At 45.6% G+C, this 26,660-nt stretch overlaps 1 protein-coding gene across 1 annotated transcript; it reads left to right on the top strand.

The window, feature by feature from the left end:
* The first annotated feature begins 428 nt into the window (after positions 1–428).
* Positions 429–3,266, top strand: FEZF2 (FEZ family zinc finger 2). Its single transcript, XM_036869792.1, has 4 exons — positions 429–1,301; positions 1,651–1,785; positions 1,988–2,120; positions 3,007–3,266. The coding sequence occupies exons 1-4, from the start codon at positions 429–431 to the stop codon at positions 3,264–3,266; spliced, it is 1,401 nt and encodes a 466-aa protein (XP_036725687.1).
* The last annotated feature ends 23,394 nt before the right edge of the window (positions 3,267–26,660 follow it).

Here is a 26,660-nt window from a genome sequence, read left to right as displayed (position 1 = left end):
GAAAGAGGTAAATGCGAGGCGGCTCTCCTCGTGCTCTTTAACTTTGCCCCTTCGTTATCCAGCTCCCAGCACGCGTGGCGGAGGCCGGGGTCCAGGGAGCGGCTCAGGGGGGTTAATTTGAGGCTCTTTTCTTTCTTTCTTTTTCTCCCTCTCTCTTTTTCCTCTGTAAACCCTCCCCCTTTCTCCCCCTTTCAAAGTCCCAGGGCAGGGGCTGGTGGGTTCCTTTGCGCGCCGGGTTAATGGGCGGTAATTTGGTACCCTTGGGTGCACTTTGTTCTGCCCCTGTTCATTTGAATGCAAATGGGTGACCTGGACCCTATAAGGTGCTTATTAAATTGCGGTTTCCCTCCCTGCCTTTTCTGGAATGCAGACCTAGTGGAGAGAGGCTGCGCCCTGGCCCAGTCCGGTACGGCTCAGCTCGGCGAGCCATGGCAAGCTCGGCTTCCCTGGAGACCATGGTGCCCCCGGCCTGCCCGCGCGCTGGAGCGTCGCCGGCCACTTCCAAGACGCTGGCCTTCTCCATCGAGCGCATCATGGCTAAGACGTCGGAGCCCCGTGCGCCCTTTGAGCCCCGACCGGGGGCACTGGAGGCGGACGGCGGCCAGGGCAAGAAATTGCTCAACCTCTGCTCACCGCTGCCCTGTATGATCCCCCTCCAGCCCCTAGGCTACGAGGTGCCGTCCAAGACGCTGCTCAGTTACTCTGAGCTCTGGAAAAGCAGCCTCCGGGCGGGCGGCGGTGGTGGTGGAGGAGGAGGAGGAGGAGGAGGAGGAGGAGGAGGCGGCGGCAGCGGCGGGGGGGCCCCGGTGTGCGGCGCCAGCGGCTTGTGCAAAACCAACTGTGGCGTGTGCTGCAAGGCCGAGCTGGGCCTGGCGCCGTCTGCGCTACCCGCGGGCAGGGTCATCAAGCCGCAGGTCATCAACCAGGCAGTGGGGCTTCCAGGCAGCGGCTCGCTCTACTACTTCAACTACCTGGACTCTGCCGCGTACCCGCCGTCTGAGCTCCTCGGCGGCCATCTCTTCCCGTCCGGCCTCCTCAACGCACAGGCCCCCGCTGCCCTGGCTGCGCACCCCAAGCTCTTTTTGCTGGAGAACGCCAAGTTGGCCGGCCTGGCCGCAGACAAGTTCCCCCACCCGGCCCCCTATGCCCATAAGGAGCGCTTGCCCGCGCCGCTGGAGCAGGTGCTGAAGGAGAACTCAGCCCTGACCGCTGAGCGCGGCGGCGTCAAGGGCCACAGCAAGCTGCCTGGGGGCTCCGCGGACGGCAAGCCCAAGAACTTCACCTGCGAGGTGTGCGGCAAGGTGAGGCCCGGGGTCCGCAGGGGCCGGGAGGGGTGAGCAGTGGCGGCTGCTTCCCTGGGGGGCAGCCTGGACGGCCCCTTTCTCACATCTGGGAGCTCCCCAGTAGCTGTCTACTCGAATTGGGGGCACAGTTGGGCCTCAGTTTCCTATTCTGTAAAATGGGGATGCCTTTGTCAGCGGCCACATGTGACTGGCACGAGCAGTGGGTTGGGAAGCTCTTTGCAAAATGAAAAGGGCTCTGGTTTCCGAAGGGGGTTTTTGGTTGGGGGAGGTAGGTTGTGCCCTCCGCAGGCTGACTGTGGACTCTCAGGACAGACACGCCACAAGGCCCCCTTGTGTGCTTCCATAGGTATTTAACGCTCACTATAACCTCACCCGCCACATGCCGGTCCACACCGGAGCCAGACCGTTCGTGTGCAAAGTCTGCGGCAAAGGCTTCCGCCAGGCCAGCACGCTCTGCAGACACAAAATTATCCACACCCAGGTACGTGGCCCCCGGGTCCGACCCGACCCGTACCCAACACCCGGAGACTGAGCGACGGCGTTGGGGAGAGGATGACCAAGGGATCCCCTAATAACCCCCACCAGGGGCCCCTGTCCCTTCAAGGTGCCCCTTCCAGGAGCACCCGAGGTGGCTTCTCCCGGCCGGGGCCTCAGCCTTACGGTGCGCACGCCCCTCTCCGCAGGAAAAGCCGCATAAATGCAACCAGTGCGGCAAAGCCTTCAACCGCAGCTCCACGCTCAACACACACATTCGCATCCACGCGGGCTACAAGCCCTTCGTCTGTGAATTTTGCGGCAAAGGCTTTCACCAAAAAGGTAACGTGCGGGGCAAGGCCCTCTCCTCACCTCCCCTCGGGACTCGGCGGGTCACCGCTAGCGGGAAGGCAAAGAAGGATCCGGAGAGAGGGAGCGCGAGAGCCGCAGGCTCCGGCGCAGCATTTCTTTGGAATCGGGTTGTGCAGGGTTTGGGTGCAAGCTCTCCGGGCCGGGTTAGTAGACCTCGCTGGACTCAGTCTGGTTGCACAGGGAGACTCCGAATTTGGGAGGTGGGAAGGAAGGAAGGAAGGGGCAGAGGGAAAGGAAGTAGGAGAAAGACAAGGTATTGCGCTATAGAGAAAGCGTCCCTTTGTAGCCGGGACTCTCTTCTGAAATGGGAAAAAAAAAAAAAAAAATCGAGGCGTAATCCACCTCCTGGGAAAGGTTTAGGGTGGGGGAAACCGCCGCTGTCTCCAGGACACACCGCTTGGATTTTCCAAGGCACTTTCGGATATCCAAGTGGTAGTTAGCGGACCAGAGGGAGTAACTTTAAAAATGAGAAGAAAAATAATAACAAGGGACGAAGCCCGGGTTCATGCGAATTTCTTCGAGCGAGGCAGCGGCCGGGAGAAGGACCCCATGCGTCTCTGGGCAGCGCAAAAGTTTCCGGGCCGGCGGAGCACAGCGGGAGGGACGCTGCGTGGGCCTCAGGCCCCGGCGGGGCTGGGACGCGGGGCGGCTACGCGGGACTCGGCCCTCCATCCGGTAGTGAGAACCCCGGGCTTGACGCGTACGAAGTTTGACAACTTCTTCACTCGGAGAGGTCGCGCCCGCCTAGCCAAGCGTCGCCTTCTTTGCGCGGGCACCTGAGCCAACCCCGGGACACCCGGCCCCTCCCCGTCCCACTTCATTCCCACCCCCCCTTTTTGTTTTTGGTCTCCTGTAGGCAACTACAAGAACCACAAGCTGACCCACAGCGGCGAGAAGCAGTACAAATGCACCATCTGCAACAAGGCCTTCCACCAGGTCTACAACCTGACCTTCCACATGCACACGCACAACGACAAGAAGCCTTTCACGTGCGCCACTTGCGGCAAAGGGTTTTGCAGAAACTTTGACTTAAAGAAACACGTGCGCAAACTCCACGACAGCGGGGGTCCCACCGCCCCCTGCACAAAGGACCTGACTCGGACAGTGCAGAGCTGAGAGCTGCTGCCTCGCCCTCCCTTCCGGCCCTATCCAACCCCCAAACAGATCACACGTATAAACTTATTTCTAAAATTAAAAGAAAGGAGAAAAAAAAAAAAGCTATAGCAGAAAGGCTAAAATCTATTTATCGAAACCAGCATATTTTTGGAAAGCTAAACGTTTCCTCGATGACTGGCAGCAAACGCCTGGCTCCCACCTTTGTATATTCGGGAAACATTTAAACCCAGAGCGCCGAAACGTATTTAATTCCAGGCCTCGGCTTCTCCTCGGGCGGCGGGTTTTAACACCAGGCTGTCACGTGAACGTCCCGGAAGAGCGCGGCGCCCCCAGCCATCTTTATACAGCCATGTAAATCCTCCTGTACACACGAACACGGAATATATACATATATAACTCAATAAACAGAATCATTAGTGCGTCTTTTCTTCCCCCCCCCCCGCCGCGAGTCAACTCAGCCACCCCAAAGAAGGAAAAGGAAACAGGCGTTTATAGCGTTTCCCGGCCCAAATGCGACTTCCTCTGGGGCACTGGGACCAGGGCAAGGCCAAACCGTTGCTCGTGCGGCGCTAGCGTGCTCATATCCCCCAGGAACCAAGGCTCAAAGGCCTTCACCGGCCCCTACGTTGTACCAAGTTTTTATTTGGTAACTGTTCTGACCGAGGGATTCTGGGTGTTGCCTTATTTGGGTGAGAAAATTGCAAAAAGAAGGGGTTAAAAGTGGCTGGGTGTCGGAGAGCAGGTTTTGGGTGCGTGTCCTGGAGCAAAGAGCCGCGCCGCACCGCACCGGGGTAAACGGCCAGGGCGCTGCTCCGCCGGGGCGCTTCTGGGCACATCCCCTTCTCTGGGTGACCTAAGGGGAGCCACTCTTCCACCCAATCGTTCCTGGCGGCGAGAGCTGGAGGCCAAATGTCCCAGCCTCTCCGGACCTCTGGGGCTCCCCGGCCCGCGCTGTGGTCTGGGGCCGGCCTCCGGGTGCGTGCGCCCTGCCGCGGGAGGGCGCACCAGGGCTCCCGCAGCTCGCCGCCGCCGCAGCCCCCGGCGTCTTGATTACGGCGCAGTTAGCCCATTTCCTGAATAGCCATCTCCGCCGCCGTGCACGCTGATGAAATGGTCTCACGCTTGCTTTCTAAGTAATGACCCAAATTAAGAGAGAAAACAGAGACCCTTCAAACAGCATTACATTAATCATCTAATCATTCCCAGGAGGGGGCCGGCCGCCGCCGCCCCGTTTGATCCGAATCTGGATAATCAAGAGCTCGGATTACTGGCTCGGCGCGCCGGGCCTTCTCCTCCCGCTCCCCCACCCCTAATATTCGCGCCGCGATTCAGCCCACGTTTTCTGGAACAATGTTCCCCAGCGCCGGGAGGAAATGTGGCGCGGGGCCGGGGAGCGCGCTTCCACGCAGCCTCGCCATTGCAAGGGCTAGGGCGGCGGCGTCTGGGCGCTGATCCCACGCGGATTTCCACTGAAGGTGGAGGCTATTGGGAGGGAGAGATGGTTAATGCAAAGGGAAACCCCCAAGTAACTCTGAAAGTGACTCGAGTGAGGTTTATCCCAACGCCCGGTATACAGTAGGCGCTCAGTGCTGCTTGCGCAAGGGGCTCCCATAATCAAAGAAGCTCGCATTGCCGGAGCGCTTGCTCCACGCCAGACACTCAAAGCCCATTCTTTCGAATATTCACAACCCGCAAGCTGGGGATGATTATTCCCACCTTGTGGAAGGACGGAGAAATTGAGGCCAAGATAAAAGCTAAATGACATGCCTCGGGTCACAGGACTAGGTAGGGTCAAGGTTCGAAGTCTAGGCTTTTAGAAAACCCAAACTGCCTTCAGTCCTCGTCGGTGGAGGAGGAATATCCCGATTGGGACTCGGGAAAAGACATGCGGCTGCTGGGTGGACGCTCTGTCCAGGTCACAGCCAAAGGTTGGTCCCCACCCCCAGCCCAGTTCGCACACCCATTGCGCGGGGAAGGAGAATTGTCGATTTTGTTTGCACAGAGGACAGCGACAGCTTCCTCAGGCTGTCGCGGGGGTATTTTTAGTACCTCCGATTCAGAAATAGGAACGTGTACATTAGAATTCCATTTCCTGAAAGGAGAGCGTCCTCGTTTTTTTTGTATTCCTCTCCCCCTCCCAAGTCTGGGAAGACGCAGCCAGGGGAGGGGGGGCGAGGAAGCGAGGAGGAATTTAAATGTTAGCTCGTTCTGGCTGCATTTCGCTGAGGGGAGATTGGGACCCAGAGGGATATGCAGATTTAACTCCGAAATCTCGGTGGATGCCACAAACCCCAGGAAACCCCACAATGGGCGAGGAGGACTTGGCGGCTAAAGATATGGAAATAGCTCCTTGCTCTTCCCAGACATCTATCCCCAGGGGGCTTGCGGGCTGGCTCGAAGAGTCCGCTCCTTTCCTAGTTATCTTACTAGGTTTTATTAGCCCCGCCTCAGAGACACACACCCCTCCCCCATTTCTGGGAGCTGTTGGGTGCCCTCCGCCAGTTGTCTCAACCAAAAATCCTTTACTTCTTGCATCTCTGAAAGGATCCTTGGCAGATGCGCTTCTTGGAGGCCAGACAATGGCCAGGGCAAGCCCACCTTCTTCCTAAACAGTTCCAGAACTTTGGGCAAGGGGCAGACACAACAAAATTTAGTGCAAAAGCATCTTCTTGGGGAATTCTTAGACAACTGCGTTGAAAAGTTGGCCTGCATATGGGAGTCGTGATTCACTACTCCTCTTTCTCTTTAAGAAGAAAAGATAAATAAAAAATAGATGGGACACTCCCATGCAGGGAAATAACTTTCTAACCATCAAGTAAGAGAGCCTTCTCTGAGAAACTTCTTCTGTAATGTTTTCACAGGAGAAAGACTAAAAGGGTTGCCCATCTCATAAACTGGAGAAATTTATTTCCAGGTGACAGTTCTGAAGAGGGTTGAAGATCCCATGCTTGCAAACGACAGCAAATGAAATAAAACTAAAGCGTGGAGCAGGAGGCATTTCTCTCTTGGACTGCTCATTTCTCTCTGCCGTCGGGGAGAGGTAAGGAATCGGGGCTCGGAGTTGAACCTGGGCAGAGTTACTGGAATACTCCAACCTCCTTGAGGTTGTTTCCTCCTAACCGATTGTTCCGTAACCTTCACACCAGCGCCTGTCAATCGCTCTCACCTGAGAAGGTGTTATTTCACATCTGGTGGTAATTGTAGATAAACAGAGCTCTTCCCTATCTATAGGGCTTAGCTCTACTTTCCCCAGGTTTGAAGTCCTTCCTCCTCGGGTTAAGATGTCTGCTTCCTTCAGTTGTGGGATTCAAGAAAGGATTCCTTCACCTGAAAAGTAGTGCGAAGAGAAAAGGAACCTTCTGTCTGAATGACTAAACACCTTTCACAGCCAGTGCAGGTTCTGACACCAACGCTAAGCCGTTGTAAGTAATCATCCTAACTGGGATCCTTCTTAGTTATTCCCCGTGCATCGGAATTGATGGGTGAAAGGCTCTGTTTTCTGATTTTTTTCCCCCTCTTAATATTAAACTGTTTGCATGACTTGTAGTTTCCATTATTAACAAATGACTTAAACAAGGTAGTCATCAGCCGCATATTAATATTCTAACCTTGATTAAATTGAAGAGGCCGCCCTTTAAAAATATTTTAAAAAAATCAAATTGCGGGGGAGGGGAATCCTGTCACAGACACAAAAAAGACTCCAATTATCTTTTCCCCTACAAGATGTTTGTTCTGTCCATGACTGCTCACACTTCAGCAATCTTGCCAGCAAGGCTCAAAAAAAAAAAAAAAAAAAACCCTTCTTCTTCCAAAGCCACAGCCTTGTACATAACAGATTGTACAGTCCTATTGCCTTAGGCGGGTAAGAGGTTCCTCTCTGCTAAGAGCGACACAGAGAAGTTGCCAGCATCCAGACGCATTCTGGGGGGCACTGTGATCACTCTTGCCTCGGCTGCAGAAGTGTGCCTGTAAGGTCCCCATTTTGCTCTTTGGCTCCTAAGAGGATAGGGAGCCGCCTGAGCCAGGCCCAAGAATCACAGCAACAAGGCATCCAGGTGTGCAGGTGGTGAATGAGCTGGGGGGGAGGGGAGGGCCCGAATAACAGTGAGGGTTAGTTGGGGGGGTGCTGCCAAAGAGAGGACAGGAGTCTTGAGAAAATGCTGGGAAATAAACAACCTCAAGGCAGCTGCGTTGCCCTTTTCCCTGCACTTCCCTCTCAAACGTCTGAGCAACCAGTTTGCTCCTAGAAACATGTTAATTGCCAACGGAGCTCATTAAGGCATGCACATGCAAAACACAGCAAGAAAGATTAAATGGACAAAAGCGCAATAATGAACTGTCAACAATCGGGCCCATCTACGCGACCAGGATCACTCAAGAATGAGGCATTTAGAGGCAACAAAGGATTGTCTGAGACAGGAAGAAAAGACGACCTAGACTTTTGTTTAGTCAACACAATTGATTACAAATGAGAGATTAACAGGATAGCTTCAGATTTTTTTAAAAAGAGGCAGAAAAGAAAAGTCCAATTAAGTCCACCGAATGTTAACTACATTGCGTTCCATGCCTAGCCCCAAAGAAATTCTCATTAAACCATCCCTGGCGATCCCTTTTGGAAAGTAATTTGTCTCCCTGATGGAGCAGAGAAAGAGAATCGTGTAAAAGAAAGCGTTAGTTCTTGGCGCAATGAGCTTAGGAGACACACTAGAAAGAGCCAAAGGGGGAGTTAATGAGCATCTGACAAACTGCTTGGATTCAGGCCTAGAGAACAGCGATGAAAAGATGAAATTGGCCAACAACTATTCTTTATATCAAACATAAAAAGGCCAATCTGAAATGGGGCTGCTCAAAACTGGTTGAAAGTACATAGCCCAAGAAAAGGGAGCCACAGCCAGGCCCCTTGGTGGACACTGGACAGAAAGAGACAGAACTCAACCGGCCAAGAGCTAGGAAATAGGCAGAAAGATGGCAAACTCCAGCCACCGGCCCCACGCCTTTGGAGGTGCTGATCTGAAGCTCTCAGTGCCCACCGCCTACCCTCTGGATGTTACTTTCCTGAGTGAAAAATGTATCAGGCTAGCCTTTGAGGATTCCCTAAAGGTTCTGGTAATCTGGTCATTAACTCCTGGCATTCTTCAAACTCTTCCTTTCTCTTCTAGAATCATAGCCAGGGTTACCATATGTCACTAATTCACATCCAGTTCTTCTACTCTCCCTCCTAGTGACCATTCAAAACCCTCACCCCCAGGTGACTGCCTTCCTAATTCTGCACAGAGCACAGAGGTGGCAGGATCATCATACACAGCTTTGTGGACCAGGTGATGAATTATTTAAATTATTAAGTTACTTGAATTATTTCTTATAGTTCATCTGGCTTTAAGAGACCAGCTCATTTTAACACTTTCTTTTTCTGAACAAAGTAGGTCAATGTATTTGTCTCTTTGAAACACATTACATCTTAATTAAACATAAACATCCAGGCATCCTAGCAGCAGAAGTATTTGGGGTTCTCTTACACTCAGTGTCCAGTAAAGCCAGGTAAAGAGAATCTAAAGGTGTGATGGGGTTTCAACGTACTCCACCAGCTAAGGAACCCAGAACAAATTCTGTGGTTTCTTAACGCCTTATTTATTCCATCTTTGACGTGGGACTGGTGCCATCTCAGATACTAGAGTGCAGCATTGAAATCTTGATTCTAGGTTTTGTACTCTTACTCTCAAATCCTTGGTAACAGCTATCACATTTCTGAGGGCTTGGCTTGCACTTCAAGGCTTTGCTCATGCTTCATGGAAAAAATGTCTTGGTGCCTAGAAGTAAAGAATGGGGAAGAAAAAGTATACCAAATCAAAATAAAAACAGTCATCTAAAGACTCGTTCTGGTTTTCAAAGCACAGAGGTGTTATACAATCTAGAAAGGTGGATTTCAGGAAATAGGGGAGAAAACAAGACTTTTCTATTGTAGATCAATCAGAGACTGATATAATTCAGTTTTTATCAAGGTATCCTGCCAAGGCCACGTGACCTGACGCACAATCTTTTGCAGTTTCTCTCCTTTCTTTAATGCTTTTCAGTCCTGGGTCATTTTTGGAGCTCTTTTTTCTCCAAGAGTTTCAGTGTCCTCATTTTGCCCCCCAGAGCGGGTGGTGCTGAATTGCCTTGGGAAGGATAACATATTATTTATAAGGAGAAAGTCAAATGAGTCGTTAGGAGTCTGGCACCAGAACAGCTGAGTTCAAATCCTAGCTCAGGTACTTATCAGGGAAAACTACCTTGTCTCTGTTTCTGCATCTGCAAACTAGGACTAGTTCCAATCACACCTGAAACTAATATAATGTTGTGTGTCAATTATACCTCAAAAAGAAAAAAAAAACAATATCTATCTCACAAGGCTGTCATGAAGCTTAAATGAGTTAACACATATAATTAGAACTTAGAATAGCACCTGGCACGTACATAGGATGTATAACAGAAGTTAGCGATGATTATTAGAAAAACTCAAGTAGTAAAACTTGAATATGGCACTTTATAAAGAAACTTTACCTGTGTTGTCTTATTGACTCCTCATTACATATTCATTAGGTAGGTTTTCTTAGCCCCATTTTAAAGAGGGGCAAACCAAGTTGCTGAGAGGGTATGACTTCCTTTAGTTCACACAGCTGGAAGGCGATGGAGTGGGGACTCATACTCAGATGATTCTGACTATGGGTCATGGTTCTAACAGGAGAGTGCACAAGAATTACGTAATATTTTTGCTAAAAATGCACCTGAACCCCATTTACTGAAAGGCTGGGTCAACGGATGTGCTCTGTAGCCCAGGAATCTGCATGTTAACCGGAAGCAGTTGGTTCCCAACTACACTTTAAGAAACACTGATTTAGCGTCTGTGTTCTTTCTGCCTCACGACGATGCTGCCTGTGGAAGATGAAACAGCATCACCAGCTCTTCATAAACTAACTAATACACTTGATCATTCATTCAAGAAATACGAAAAAAAAAAAAAAAAAAGAAATACGATGTGAACACCTCTAATGTGTCAGACACTAGGCTGGGTGCAGGAGTTACAAGGAAGAGAATTCTGAGCATAGCCTCTGCCCTGGAGTTTATATAATAGAGTAGGGGAGAAAATCACATACAACAAAAATCCCCATATGATACTTGGTTATGAACATGAAATTGGGCATTTAATCCAGTCTGGGGTGGGGTGTGTAGTGGACATCTGTTATTTTTGCCTGCTGATCATCATTCTCCCTTCTGGTAACAACATCCAACATTTCCTTTGGAGACCGCCACCCCTTCCCCACTCTCCGTCCATAAGGTTAAGGTTGGGCTAGTCCCTCCCTCCCTCCATGGGGGGCATGTGACCCAGGCCTGGCCAATCAGAGCACAGCATCTTCTGGGCCACAGTGACTGGCTGAGGACTGGCCACGTGACCCAAACGGGGCAATAAAGGTTCTGCCCCGGCCTTAGGCTGATGCAGAAGCCTTTCCCGTGGGGTTCAGGAGTGGGTTGAGTGTTCCTCTGGGGTCTGGTGTACCGCATGTTACAACGTTAGGGAAGACCTTCCCGTACTGCAAGTATCAGAGGTGGAGAGGGAGAGGAATTGAAAGGCGGCCCGAAAGACTCCATCGGACTCTGGTGTGATTGAAGCCTGAGGCACAGGTGGACTTCATAGCTCTTTGCTCTAATATGGAGTCTCCCTGCTCTCGCCCTATCACTCCTGACGGACGCTGGGCAGAAGAAAGGGAAGTCTGAGATGCCGCTCTAGAGGAAGTCATGCCTGCATTGACTCTTCAAAGAGCAGGAGGTGTTAGCCACCGAAGAAACGGAGGCAGAGCTATCTCAAGCAGCCCACGTGAAAGTCCAGAGGTGAAAGAAAGACGGTGAGTTGATGCAACCAGATGCGGTTGAGTATGGCTGGGATTAATATCACGAAGTGTGACTTTGAAACTTAGCTCTGCTTCTGAGCAGCTGTGAGAGTCTGGGGTGCAGTCTTGCCTTCTCTAAACCTCAGATTTCTCCTCTGCAAAATGGGCACCATAATAACATGGGCCGCTCTGGGACGTTATGATTCAATGCTGTGCGGCTAGTCAGACACCTGATCCGTTGCAGGTGTTCAGGTTAAAATGATTGTGATTATTATCACCGGAAGGCGAGGCACCTTAAGAGGGAGGGACTGGTCGGCATCCTAAATGTCCCACGTTGTCCAGTGGAGTGGTCTGCTGGAGCTAGAGCTGTCTTAGGGCAGAGGTTGGTACCTTAGCACCCTGTCAGCATCTGCCTGGCTGTTGAAGGCTGCCTGTTTCTGAGTAAAGCAGGGAATATAGATGAAATATCATAGACTTTGGCGTCCCATAGACCAGCTGCTTCTCATAACACTCACCAGCTGTGTGACCGTGGGTGCGCCTGCTTACGTTGAGACCCAGCTGACACATCTTTAAATTCGTTAACATTGAAGGGTTGTTAGAAGGACTTAAATGAGATAATATGTGTAAGTGCCTGGCACATAGTTATTGAGCAATAAATTATAGCTGTTTACTCTGACTACTAATAACTACTACTGCAGTTATTACCCTTCAGATTTCGAGATCCTTGGTGCAGGGTTCTTTAGCAAATAAAGTGCTGTAAGCAGGACAAGGGCATGGATTGTCTGCTTTGTTCGATGCCGTGTGCCCAAATGCTTGGCACATAGTAGGTACACTAAGATTAAGAGCTGGATATCAGCTTCCACTCCTCCCCATGGGCAGGGAGGTTACCCCACTCAGTCTTCTGGGCAGCCACTGCCACTCTCATCTTGTAGCAATTCAGCCATAAAACGAATATTTATTTATTTATTTATTTTTAACACTTTTATTATTTATTTATTTATTTATTTTTTGGCTGTGTTGGGTCTTTGTTTCTGTGCGAGGGCTTTCTCTAGTTGTGGCAAGCGGGGGCCACTCTTCATCGCGATGCGCGGGCCTCTCACCATCGCGGCCTCTCTTGTTGCGGAGCACAGGCTCCAGTCGCGCAGGCTCGGTAGTTGCGGCCCACGGGCCTAGCTGCTCCGCGGCATGTGGGATCTTCCCAGACCAGGGCTCGAACCCGTGTCCCCTGCATTGGCAGGCAGACTCTCAACCACTGCGCCACCAGGGAAGCCCAAAACGAATATTTATTGAAGGCCTGGTATGCGCCAGGCATTGTGGTGGAGCTACAGCTGTGAACAAGACAGACTTTGGCCTTGTGGAGCTACACATCCTAACGGTGGGACACAGGTGATGAGCAAGCCAAGAAACAGGAAACAAATTCAGATTATGGTAAACGCCAGGAGGGATATCAAAGAGAGTACCTGATAGGACATATGTGGGAGAAGGCTACTTGAAATACGTGGTCGGTACCAGTCTAGGTAAAATTCAAGCCCCTGATACACCCAAGAACTAAGAGAAGCATCAACACAACTCAAGTCGGCCCCTGGAATCAATCCACTTGGACTTAATCACAAAGCTTCTCCTCCCCCACAGCTCCTAATTACCCACTGGTTGGTCCAGCTCAAATCTGCTTGGGACTCAGAAAAAGAGTTTTTCAAGGTACGCTACAGAAAATAAAAAGCACCCCTGGGCAGTGGGTGCTGTAGGACATTGACCCACATACCATTTTCCTACTGAATGGCACAGTAATTGATCAAAGTAAAAAAATTTATAGAAAGAGATACTGCTGCCATGTTTTTAAAGCATGCGTTTCCCAGCCAAGTCTCCAGATGGAATCACCGAAGCGACACATCCTTGACTTAAATGTGACTGTTTAACAGTTATATTGGGTAGGCCATATTTTTCCAAAGGAGGTGGTTGCTTGTCTTAGGAACTTGAGACTCTTAACAGACTTTTGGGTGAGAGCTTTCCAGGATACCACTCTTTTTCTCTCACTTCCTGAAGGCACAGAAGTCAGAGACCTAGCTGTAGTGTCAGGAGAAGAGAGTAACGGTAGTGAGCTGTTACATAGCTCATGGAATGATGAGGTCTGTAGGATGTCTTCATGACAATGACTGCCACTAATGAACAATTCATAAGCATAAGCATGGTTCTGTTGTTCGTGTTCGCCTGACCATTGTCTACCTTCCCTCCTGGTTATCAGCCTTCTAATTTTGCTTTGAGGGAGCTGCCCTTCCCCACGGAACACAGATCATTGGAGTTGTGAAGAAGGCCCCCCCCATGACATGTCCACCAGCCAAGGGACAGGCGGGGAGCATAAACTAAATCACACAGATGCTTCCTTTGGAATGCAACCCTTGAGCAGAGGGATGAGACTATAAATAACTGGAATGCATTCATTACCCGGGGACTGTGGATCGGCCCATTACATATCCTGAGTTGCCCTAATTCCTGCCCTTCTGAACCTGTGATTATAACCTTCCCTTTGTACCGTTAGCTCCCCCATAGCATGCCAATGAATGAATTTTCCACATAAATTGACCAGAGTTCTTTTCTGTAGTTTACAGCCAAAGATACTGACTAGTACAGTAATCTTCTCACCCATGGCCCACCTTGTCCTTGTAATCCTTAGAAGCAGAACATCTGAAGTTCAAGACTGGTTTTTCCTGCCCATCATTTTTATAGTCTGCCTAAATCCCTTCTTCTGGTTGTGAGAATCTTTCAAGTAGACATGGCCTACTTTGCGACATGAAAAGCGTTTGGAGGAAGAAAACTCTATAACCCTATCCACACCTCACATTATTTATTTATTTATTTATTTTAATTTTTGGCTGCATTGGGTCTTCGTTGCTGCTCGCAGGCTTTGTCTAGTTGCAGCGAGCGGGGGCTACTCTTTGTTGAGGTGCACGGACTTCTCATTGCGGTGGCTTCTCTTGTTGCGTAGCACGGGCTCGGCGCATGGGCCCAGTAGTTGTGGCTCGTGGGCTCTAGAGCGCAGGCTCAGTAGTTGTGGCGCACGGGCTTAGTTGCTCCATGGCATGTGGGATCTTCCTGGACCAGGGCTCGAACCCGTGTCCCCTTCATTGGCAGGTGGATTCTTAACCACTACGCCACCAGGGAAGTCCCACACCTCGCATTTATATACAGAATAAAAATATCTCCAGAGGTGGGGCTGCGGCTGAGCAAGCAACTCGGGGACGAGAAAAGTTACAGCTACAGCACTACCATGATGAGATTTAGGGTGGTTCTGCTTAGAAAGAGCTCTCAGGGAGGGAAATGGACAGATGTTGATCCAAGGGTACAAACTTCCAGTTAGAAGTTTAATAAGCTTTGGGGATCTAATAGCACTGTGTGTGTACTTAACAGTACTGTATTTTATACTTGAAAGTTGCTGAGAGAGTAAATCTTAAATGTTCTCACCACAAAAAAGAAATGGTAATTATGTGACGTGATGGAGGTGTTAGCTAACACTATCGTGGCAATCCTTTCACAATATACATGTATCAAATCAACATGTCATACAGGGCTTCCCTGGTGGCACAGTGGTTAAGAATCCACCTGCCAATGCAGGGGACACAGGTTCGAGCCCTGGTCCGGGAAGATCCCACATGCCATGGAGCAACTAAGCCTGTGCGCCACAACTACTGAGCCTGCCCTCTAGAGCCCACGAGCCACAATTACTGAAGCCTGTGTGCCTAGAGCCCGTGCTCTGCAGCAAGAGAAGCCACCACAATGAGAAGCCCACGCACTGCAACAAAGAGTAGCCCCTGCTCGCTGCAACTAGAGGAAGCCCGCGCGGAGCATCAAAGACCCAACGCAGCCAAAAATAAGTAAATAAATAAATAAATAGATTTATTTTAAAAAAAAGTTGTACATCTTAAACTGATACAATGTTATATATCAATTATATATCAATAAATCTTGGGAGAAAAAAACAAAAATAAAATACTTCCCCACCAAAAAAGTAAAGAAGAATGAGCTCTCAGGATATAATCTGGTTATTTCTTTCCAGTACTCCCATGATTTAGGGACAACTTAAGTGTAGTCTACTGAAAAAGAGGACTTCTCAAGACAGACTTTAGGAAGATACTGGCTGAGGTCAAGCAGTGCATTGCGAGAAGGTTGGCTTTCCTTTGTGGGAGTCTGAGCCTAGAAGTTTGAGCTTTGTCTATTGCTGGACACAGATCCTATAAACCTGGTGGACATAAGAGCCAAGAAATTTATCAGTATCTATCTTGTGTCCCTTTCCAAAAATCAATAAAATTTTACCCAAACCTCTACTCAATAAAGGTGATCGATAAAAATAGAAAATCAAGTTAACAAATAGGAGGACAGTACACTAGCTACTAAGGTTACTGAGAGAAAGGATTTGCTGTGACAGACACTGAATTTCTTGGTAGCTAAAGGGAAGGACAGTGGGTTATATTCTGACATTCTTCAAGAGATGCCAGAAAACAAATAGAACCGCTTCCTTGATCAGATTTTTCTTGTAGATTTCAAGTTACCTCTTCAGTCTTGAACATTGTGAAGTCTGTGCTCATAAGCCCGCATATAGGTTAGCACCAGCTGGATTGTGTAGTAATAACTAGAAGGTGCCAGCCAACTTCTGTCATGGCACAGCGTACACAGAGTACAAATGCGGAAAGTCAAAGCCCTCTGCCTTGTGGCTGATTCATGAAAATGCATCACTTTTAGATATATGGTCCTCTTGGCTGGAATTTTCTCTCATGTAAATTTCTCACAGGTTATACGTCTCTGATAAAATGTGCAGGTTTTCTCTGGGGAGGAGAGCAGAGTGGAGTTGGATGTCTTGAGTGAGCCAGAGTAAACGCAGGATTTAAACTGTAGGCCTAGGATTAATTTGAAGAACATGCGGGGTCTCGACGGTTTTCTCTCAAATCTATAAAATTGACATAAGACCATTGACGATCTACTGCAAAAGAATATTGTGTTGGAAACAGAATGCACTGATGTTTGCAGTTGCATCCCTCGAGGGATGCTTTGCAGAACTCACAAGTGGAAGCTCTGTGCTTAAAGTACTCCTCACGTCAGTTCTGCTTAGATGATAGGAAATCAATAGCTTTGGAAGTCAGTGTTATATATCCCATCCTCTGGGAAAACAGATGTCAGAATGTCTACTAGAGAGAAGAGATTTTCATTTCCCCATGAGTTGTGTTTTTTTGTTTTTGTTAATGGGGGTGATTTCCTGTTTGGTTTGTTTTCCCACATCTGGTACTTTGCACCTGCTGTTCCCGTTCTCAGCCTACAGAGTGGCCTCCTCTCCTCCCTCACTTATCTAGTGGCTGGCTTTTGCTCATCCTCGGAGCACAGCTTGCTTTGGAAAGGTCTTTGTTGGAAAGGGACGAGTTACGTAGTACTGAATCTCTAGTAGCACTTGGGGTGGGTTTGGTCTCCAAAGAGGCTTATCCCTGGAAAAAACCCCAACTTCCCTCACTCCCCCTCATTATCCTAGATGGGCTTCCTCTGGTCTTCTCCCTCTCATTCACTTCACATTTCTTCCCTTCTTTTTTGTTTTTAAATTTATTTATTTTATCCTTGGCTGTGTTGGGTCTTCGTTGCGGCACGTGGGATTTTTGTTGAGGCATGCACGATCTTTCATTGAGGCACACGGGCTCCTCTCTAGTTGCGGCGTGCGGGGTTTTTTTTCTCTAATTGTGGCGCACAGGCTCCAGAGTGCCTGGGCTCTGTATTTGTGGCATGCGGGCTCTCTCGTTGAGGCACGCAGGCTCAGTAGTTGCGGCACGGGGGCTTAGTTGCCCCGCAGCATGTGGGATCTTAGTTCCCCGACCAGGGATCGAACCCGCGTTGCAAGGTGGATTCTTTACCACTGGACCACCAGGGAAGTCCCTTTTCCCTTCTTTTCCTTCATAGTACTTAGTACAAGTCATATATTGTTCCTCTCGTTTGCTCCCTGAGTATACTGGGAGGACCACAGTGCGGGGCCATGTCGTCACCTGTGGGTGTTCCATGCCCAGCTCCATGCTCGTCAAATCTAGGTCTGAATGAAGTTAGGTACTGCCTCCTTTAAAAAAAAAAAAAAAAAAAAAAGGAAAAAAAATCAAGTGTTGAAAAGGATATGCAAAGTTCAGAAGGTAACTGTTGCTGGTCCCACGCTCTCTCTCAAACTGGGGGAGACAAAAACTCAGATCAGCAGGATTTATTTTCTATCATGAGAATGAGCACTTATTTGGCATTCACTAAGCACAGGGAATTTTATGAACACTATTTTTCATTCTCTCAAACCTTCAAGGCACATGCCCTTTCGTTTGGGGGAAAAGGAAGCTCCCAGAGACTCCAGTGTGGCCCAGCTCTTATGGGCTAAGTAGGCACTGATGGTAGAGCCAACCTGCTTTGTGCCTTTCCCACCTTCGCAGGAAGTCTTCTCGCCTCCTGGATGTGGCTCAGTTCTATGCCCCCTCACAGATTAGTTCAACACGGCTTCCTTCCTCCAAATGCCCCATTCGAAACTCTCATAGCTTTTTGTCTGTAGCTCTTGTATGATGTCTGACATTTTTCTACCTTGGGTCACCAATTTCTTCTTCAGATTGCTTTCCCAGGGCTCCCAGTCTACCTCCAGTCTAGGGCTACAATCTCATTCTGTGTTGCACTCTCCTTCATGCTTTAGGGATTTGCTCTACTGGTGTCTTTCTGTCCTTGCAGCAAGCAACATCCTTTCATGTCTCGGGCCCTGGAATATGCAGTTTCTTCTGTCTGATGCACTCTTTTCCCCAACATTATATTTAGCTCCTCTGTCCCACTGAAGACTCACCTCCAATATCACCTCCTTGGAGAAGTCTTCCTCGACACCCAGACCCATTCCCCTCACCCCATTTGGCATTATGCAAGGACCTGGATTTTGTTTTCAGCATGATCACAACTAGCAATAATTTTTGTGAGTTGGATTACTTGCTTGTCTTTCTTTCCTGCTCTGATCTAAGCTCCATGAGGGCAGGGACCTTGTCTGCCATGTTGATTGCACATCTCCAGCACCCACGTGTCTGGACTAGCACAGTGCCTGGCCCACAGTAGTTGCTCAGTAACTATTTGTTGCAAAAATATCAGATCATGTCACTCCTCTGCTTGAAACCCTCGAATGCTTTACCATTTACCACTCAGAGTAAAAGCCTTACTCTGACTTTCAAGGCCATAACCCCCATACCCTTGCATTGGCACCTCTGAGCTCATCTGCCTTCTTCCCTCACTCCACTCCAGCTACACTGGCCTCCTTGATGTTTCTCACAGATGCTAAGCAAGCTCCTGCCTCAGGACCTTTGCACTTGCTGTGCCTTCCTCTGGAACCCCTTTTTCCATGCATTATGTCTCTCTCCCTTCAGGTCTTTGCTCACATCTTGCTCTCTGAGGAAGGTCTTCCCCTACCAATCTGTTTGAAATGTGAAAATTGCCTTTACACACCCACACACTTGCACTCACTCCCACTCATTCCTTCCCCCGCTTCCCTGCTTTATTCATTGTCTATCTGCCCCTACTAGAGTGTAGCCTCCATTAGGGCAGGGATTTTTAAATATTTTCTTCATTGCTGCCTTTCTTGGATCCCAAAATAGCACCTAACACATAATAGGTGTTTAGTAAATATGGAGTGAATGGCTATCTTGGCCTTTCTGATCTGCGCCATTGTTCTTCATGGCCCTCAGAGTTCCAGCAAACCTTCATTGAATATCACTTCAAAGAATGAATTAATCTGTTCCTAGATACTAAATATGGTCCCTTCAAAGAGTGTACCAGACACATTTGGATAAACTACAGATCTTCAGCAAACATGTCAAAGACTTTCAGAGAAATAATACTGCAAAGCCTTAGCTTTCTGTTATCACTGGTGAGTCCGGCTAATCATTAATGAAACAAAATGATGTCTTTACTTGCCATCTTTTTTCTCCTCCCCCGGACATCTCTCCTGGCTTCTTTTCTGCAGACTCACAGTTTCTTTTCTTTATAGACTATCTCTGGGCTGAGGAACTGGCTCTAAGGGTGGGGCAGTTCTAGCAATGAATTGAGGTGTATAAGCTTTTGGTTTAGCTCTACTCATCAGAGAGAACAAAAAAGCCATCAGAAAGAGTTGAAGACGGTGGATTCATTAAGCGTGTCCCAACCTTATTTATCCAAAGCTAAAAGCTGCAGCTCAAGGGTGACCTTAATTAGTATGGCTTTCTAGTCACTGCAGGTCACAAGGCGTGGGTTGGTGCCTCCTTCCGTACCAGCTGGGCTGTATGGACCATATGGGCCATATGAAGTGACGCTGTCTGAGTGTTTTGTTTTTGTTTGTTTTAAGAAGTAGACCTTCCTTTTAGGGTATAAAATGTTTTCTTTTGCAGAGCACTTAGGATGCTTTGCTGCCAGTGTTCTTCTGTCCCTGGGTTCACTTTTGTCCTTGGGTTCGTTCTTCTCCGCCAGCATCTTGAGCTGCTCATCAACATAGCACTTGGCAACCTCTGCTTCATGCACCGCTTTCCTCACCTCTGCCCACCCTCATTTACAAGCTTCTTGAGCACAGGAAGAGTAGGGGTTCCAAAAAAAGCTCAGTGAAAAAATAATAAAAGAATATAATTCGTTCTCCTCTTTTCATTAGTGATTTGGATTGCTAACTTCTGTTTGACCTAAATGTGAGTCACATTCTAACTACTCTTCTCAGATGACCAGTGAAGAATAGAGTCTCATTTTAACTTCTTAAGAAATTTAGGCAAAAATATTTGCAGAATCCTTACTTATGACCTTGATTTTTTTTTTTTTTTTTTTTTTTAATTACATCTTAGCACAGTTTAAATGCTTCTCACGGAGGCCTGGCTGGAAATCCCTTCTTTAGCTTTACTTTACAGAGTGTATTTCTTTAGTGTATTTTATTCGTTAGCGTATGAAAATTCATGAAAAAATGTTAAGGGTTAAAAAGCCATGAATTTTCATAAAAACTCATCTTTCGTTAATCAGAAATGCCCCTTAAGCTAAATAATTTCTAAATCCTGCTTCGGAATTTGCTTCTGTTCTGTAGCACTTAGACTGATCAATTTTCAGAAGTTGTAGGAGAGAAAATAAATTCTGTCTCCAAACGATGTTTATAATCTCAAATCTAAATTAAAACATGTCGATTCCACAGCAATAGTCACTATGGAAATAGAAACATATAGGCCTCGATTCTAAATCAAGAGAGTGTTTAGCTGGGTGGTATATATTTTCCATCATGTTTTTGAAAAATCTGTTACAGTGTATGCATTTTCAAGGGCTTGGATTTGATAAGCTTCTAAGAAATTGTACATGTGTGGGTCAGATTAGAATTAAATGTACTTTGTATACTTTTCAAATGTGGTTTATAATGTCCTATCCCTATTAATGAAAATCCCTATTGAATTATTAGACTTAGTTTATGGAATTTTAAAAAATAATAAAGAAACATATTTGAAATTCATGGAAGCTTCCGTCTCAGGCAGATATGCCTACACATTATCTCCATTCAAATCCTACTAAAATTCAAATCTTGTATTGAGAATACTAAGAAGTGTAGAATGGATTTTAAAGAGTTTAAATAGAATTGCCACTCACATCTCAATTTACACCTAATCATCAAGCTTTATTTAGTTTCAGAATCTGTTTAAAAATGTGTTTGCTGGGGCTTCCCTGGTGGCGCAGTGGTTGAGAATCTGCCTGCCAATGCAGGGGACATGGGTTCGATCCCTGGTCCGGGAAGATCCCACATGCCATGGAGCAACTAAGCCCATGCGCCACAACTACTGAGCCCATGCTTTAGAGCCTGTGAGCCACAACTACTGAGCCCGTGCGCCTAGAGCCTGTGCTCTGCAACAAGGGAAGCCACCACAGTGAGAAGCCCACGCACTGCGACGAAGAGTAGCCCCCGCTCACCGCAACTAGAGAAAGCCCGCGTGCAACAACGAAGACCCAACACAGCCAAAAATAAATAAATAAAATAAATAAATTTATTTTAAAAAATTAAAAAAATAAAAGCTCTCCACACACACACAAAAAATATGTACATTTGCTAGTTTAAAAAAATATCAGCTTTAAAAAAATATCCCAAAGGTAATAATAGAAATAATTTACTCTGAAGGTATATCATGTAAAAAAAATTTTTTTTTAAGTTACTTAAAAGTTATAGAAGTTAAAAAAGCTTTTTTCCCCTTTGTTCAGCTGAATAATGTTCATCCTTTTCAACTTTTTCTAGTAATTAGTCAACAAATATTCCTTCATCCAGTATCTGCATGCCTACTATGTGCTAGGCGATGTTCTAACATAGAATGTCACTTCTCAAATAACAGAAAACAAACATATGCTGTGATCATTTTGCTTTAAATAGCATTCGCCAAGCATATAACTCCTTTACATAAAATACATAATTCTTCTCATTTAAAAATTACATCATTCCTTTCTTTCAAGGAGCTCAAGATGTTTTTAGAGTCAAAACAACTATCTTCACATGACCCTCCTGAACTTAATGAAAATCAAGTCCTACCTCCCTTTTCCTGTACCAGGCTATGCCTTTCTAAAAACTACAAACCGAAGGAGTGATTATACACTCCTTGGTGAAGACAGAGTGATACAGCAAATCTGCCCGTTCCTTGCCCAAGTAATCTATCATCAATTGCAGAATGAGGGTGGCCTAGCGTCCCCTTTCCCACAAAAAGATCTGTCAAAATTTAGTCTTCTCTTTTTCCCTCTTTCTCTCCCAGCCTTAGATTAGATCTGCATCTCTCCCTCTGCTGACACTTAACCTCAGAAATCACCTGCTTTTATACACTGCGCAGTACCATGTAATGAAATAGGTTAGCCCACCTTGTGTTTGTGTTCAGAACTTTAGCTATTTGGACATCTTTTTAAGTGTACAGCTTGTCTTGTAATTAGCCAGAATGCTGAGATCTTTCTCAGTAGCAGCTGACACCTTATAGCCATGCCTCCAAACATTTTGGGGTTGATGACATGTGAAATTCAGATGTGCGAGAGTTTTTACCTCTTTTTTCTAATAGAGTTAACTTAGGCATCATTTTTTTTGTCGACCGTTTCTGCTCTTTATTCAGCCTCACCCTGTTGGCTAGAGTACCCCTAAACTTCTCAGAGACTTATACCATTAGTGTTTTTCTCTGATCCCATATCAACTCATACACTTACTTTAGGTTTTTTGAGCTGAAATGACCAGCTGTTTTGGAGTCACACAGACCCACTCTTAGTTTAAGCTCACAGATTACTTAATAATAGATAGGAAGTTGTGTCTAAAATTCTGAAAAGGTAATGTATCATTTAAGAGCACTTAGCTGTAAGTAACATGCAAGTGGCTTAAATGATAAGGAAATGGATCATTTCACGTTGTCAGAAACTGGGAAGTAGGAGCCTCAGCTCTGTTTCTGTGTGATTGTCTTAGATTGGTCCTCCTCTATGTGAAGTTTTCCTTGAGGCTGGTAGAAAGATGCTGCCGGGTCCCAGCCTCCTGTGCAGCTCGAACAGTGTCCAGATGAACAATCTTCTGTCTCTTAGGAGCAGGAGAACCTTTCCCAGAAACCCTCCTGACTGGCTTACTCTCCTACTTCGTTGCCCAGGATTTTATCACACGTTCACTCCTAAACTAATCAATGGCAGGGAGAAGGGGATTAGCATGACTGGTTTAGGTAAAATGGAGTACATCACCTGGAACTACCAAGTAGGGGTGGGGCAGCTTCCCTGAAGTGCTTGAGGCTTGGTAAAAGTTGACATCTGAATAAAATCAAGTTGCAGTTCAGAAGCCGGTGGAGGAAGCAGTGTTATAAATGTTAGCTAGCCAGCCAAATTCACAAAGTCAGAGTGGCATTTTAGACCTGATGGATAATTTCCCCCAGGTGAGCAAAAGGAAGGCTGAGGTGTGATATATGTATCTGTTGGATCATGGGGTTTTTAAATCCATGTCTCAGCACAATAAAAACAGTGGCTATAGATTATTTAATGTTGGAAACTCCCACTTCATACAAAGATAGAACTTGTCTTGAAAAAAACTTAGCAGTGTATACAATCAACGTGCTTTGTAAGTTAGCAATTGTAACTAACAACAGAAATAAAGCATTTAATAACCTGTGCCCCAAGTTCAAAATATTATCAATGGAAAGAATTAATTAGCTGAAGTCATCTGAATACATTTTGTCATTTGTTTTCCTCTAATTTGATTTGACATTTATATTAAACCCAGATTTTGGAAAAAAAAAATGTTTTTGATGCTACTTGGCATATCTTTGTACTACATTACGTGTTGCTGTAGAATTTACAAGATCAACATTTAGATGTCACCAGAGAGACATATATCCTTGTACTGTGATAGACATTATCAGGCACTCCCAAAGTAGCAGCAGCTATTTACATTGAACTTAAATAGACAACTATGGAAATGTCAGGAAGCAGTACATTTTTGGAAGTTGGAAACATTGAAGAGAATTAGGCTTTTCGTTTTTGATTTGCATCAAGTGACCAGAAAGTGTCTTTTGTGTTCGAATGATTCCGTATGGGCAGAACAAAGAGCAGGTAGTTAGAAACCTTCACACCATGCAGCCCAAACCTTCGGAGCATCATGAAATCGACTTAGGGGCTCATCACCACCATTCTTTTTACTTCTATTATTGAGTTAAAAAAAAAAAAAAACCCACCAGAAAATATGAAAGAACATTATACATAGCTAGGGTAAGAGTAGATTCATTTCATTTGAACTTAATTTTGTATTATGAAAAAGTTCAAGCATATACAAAAGTAGAGAGAATAGTATAATGAACCCACATATGTTCATCACCCAGATCCAACAGTTGTCAAGATTTGTGCCATACCAGTTTCATCTCTTTTTTGGCCGATGATATTTTAAAATGAATCCCAGACATTACTTCATTTTACTCTCATATATTTCAGGAGGGTTCCCTTTTCTTCACATCCTCTCCAGCATTTATTGTTTGTAGATTTTTTTGGTGATGGCCATTCTGACCGATGTGAGGTGATACTTCATTGTAGTTTTGATTTGCATTTCTCTGATAGTGATGTAGAGCATCTTTTCATGTGCTTTTTGGCCATCTGTATGTCTTCTTTGGAGAAATGTTATTTAGATCTTCCGCCTATTTTTTTGATTGGGTTGTTTGTTTTTTTGATATTGAGCTGCATGAGCTGTTTGTATATTTTGTGGACTAATCCCTTGTTGGTCGCTTCGTTTGCAAATATTTTCTCCCATTCTGTGGGTTGTCTTTTTGTTTTGTTTTTGGTTTCCTTTGCTGTGCAAAAGCTTTTAAGTTTAATTAGGTCCCATTTGTTTATTTTTGTTTTTATTTTCATTACTCTAGGAGGTGGGTCAGAAAAGATATTGCTGCGATTTATGTTAGAGAGTGTTCTGCCTATGTTTTCCTCTGCCTATGTTTTCCTCTAAGAGTTTTATAGTAACCGGCCTAACACTTAGGTCTTTAATCCATTTTGAGTTTATTTTCGTGTGTGGTATTAGAGAGTATTCTAATTTCATTCTTTTACATGTAGCTGTCCAGTTTTCCCAGCACCACTTGTTGAAGAGACTATCTTTTCTTCATTGTATATTCTTGCCTCCTTTGTCATAGATTAGTTGACAATAGGTCCCAATGAACCCTTTTTTTAAAAAATCTTTTTGCAGTTGGTTTATTTGTAACATAAAACTTTTATTTATGTGTCTATATATCTGTGGTAAGTCACCATGTAAAATAAATTTCTTAATGTGGGTTGCAGTTAAAAACATTCTGGAAAGTTATTGTTGAGGTCGTTGACAGATTTTTGTTGGGAACTCGAGCAAACTTTTTCTTCTTCTAGACAGGCAGTTTCTATAGATGCCAAAAGATAACATAAAGTTAAAATTTCTGCCATCAATTGCTTGTTTCTTCTATGTGGAGCTATGAAAATGCTTTGGCTCTTTTTTTTTTTTTTCTTCTCCCAAATGAGGTATCAGAATTTTCTTATTTTATGAATACACAAGCTATTCATTCAAAGAGGCTGTTGATTTGATTGTTTGTAGGACTTCATTAAGTAACTCAGGCTAGAGGAGATGCAGCCTAAGGTTTGCAGTCTTATTCTTAAGCAATGGATTTAGAGCCTTGTTTGCCACTAAAAAAAAAAAAAAAAAAAAAAAAAAAGCATTATTTGGGGCAAGATGGCAAGGTCAAGTGTTTAGTTATGTGATATATTTATATTCTGTTCATCTTTCTCCAGGTCAAGAAATTAGGAAACAGCAAGAAACAGGTTTTTTTCCTGCTATTGTGTTCTCAAAGGTCCATTGAAATATTAGCACTCTACCTTTCCAGCCATAGGACCTTCACATATGCTGTTCCATTTATCAAGAGGAATTAACTTCCTTACCCACTGCTGCTTCTCCTAGTTTTTTTCTTTTCTTCCTTTAAATCTCAGTCTCCCCTTTCCCAGAAAAACCTTCCATGACCTTCTTAAGTCATATTCCCCCATTATGTGCTTAAACCATTCTTTTGTGGGCCATTCTTTTGTAGAACTTATTAGTGTTGCAGTTTTACATTTCTCTGTTGCAGTAATCCATCTAATATTTCTTTCCCTTCTTCGTCTGTCAGTTCCGTGGGAGTGGGGATTGTCCTTGCTCATCACGGTAGTCCGAGTACCTAACACAGTTGAGCTCAACACAAGTTTGATGGGTGAATGACATGCTGACTAATGGACTGAATGCTGTCACCATAAAGCAGTTAATTATGCAGGCTGAAAACATCTTTATAATTAAGCATCCTTGTCTTTCTTTCAACTTTTGGTTTTTTTCTTGGAATTTCAAAGAAATAGGGCAGGGGTGATTTAATAGGTGCCATACTCAGCCTCTGTTGTTTTTTATGATGTCTGAAAGAATATAATGATTTAAAAAAAAATAAAAGAATATAATGATTTTAGCAGGGCAACTTTTGTATATTATGAAAGGGATTTATAGACAATGACTGTTTTGCAAGGCTGCAAGGGAATGTAATGATTTCAAATACATTTTAAAAATGTGTAAGGTCAATCCTAGTTATTGGAGAATTTCCCATAGTTCTCAAAGCTACAAATTATACTAGAGAAATGGATGAATGGTGTGGAATCATTGGATAAAGTCCATGAGAGTTAGCCTGGTACACAAGCCTGTTCACAGCTTGCCCCAGGCAGCCTCTCTAGTCTCAATTACTGCCACTACTTGCCTCAATCTTACTGCTCCAACAAAATAAACTTAATTGTTCTTAAAATATGCCAAACAATTTCAGGTTTTCTACTGGTAGTTCCAGTCTGAACACCAACCCTATCCCAATTCACTCAGCTAATTTCCTTATATATACTTTAAAAAGTATATATTCTTTTTGTAAATTGCCTATGAAATAGTAAAGTGTTACATATAAAGATGAGATCCCCTTGGACAATTTACTTGCTTTTGTGCCCTCCAACATACAAAAACATTATTTCCTTGTGAGACATGTAGTAATCCCTGTGTGTACACTTTTTTAATAGAAATGAT

The sequence above is a fragment of the Balaenoptera musculus genome, chromosome 11 (assembly GCF_009873245.2).
Source record: "Balaenoptera musculus isolate JJ_BM4_2016_0621 chromosome 11, mBalMus1.pri.v3, whole genome shotgun sequence".
NCBI lineage: Eukaryota > Metazoa > Chordata > Mammalia > Artiodactyla > Balaenopteridae > Balaenoptera > Balaenoptera musculus.
The sequence above is the reverse complement of the archived record's forward strand: the minus strand, read 5'-3'. Positions and strand labels throughout refer to the sequence as shown.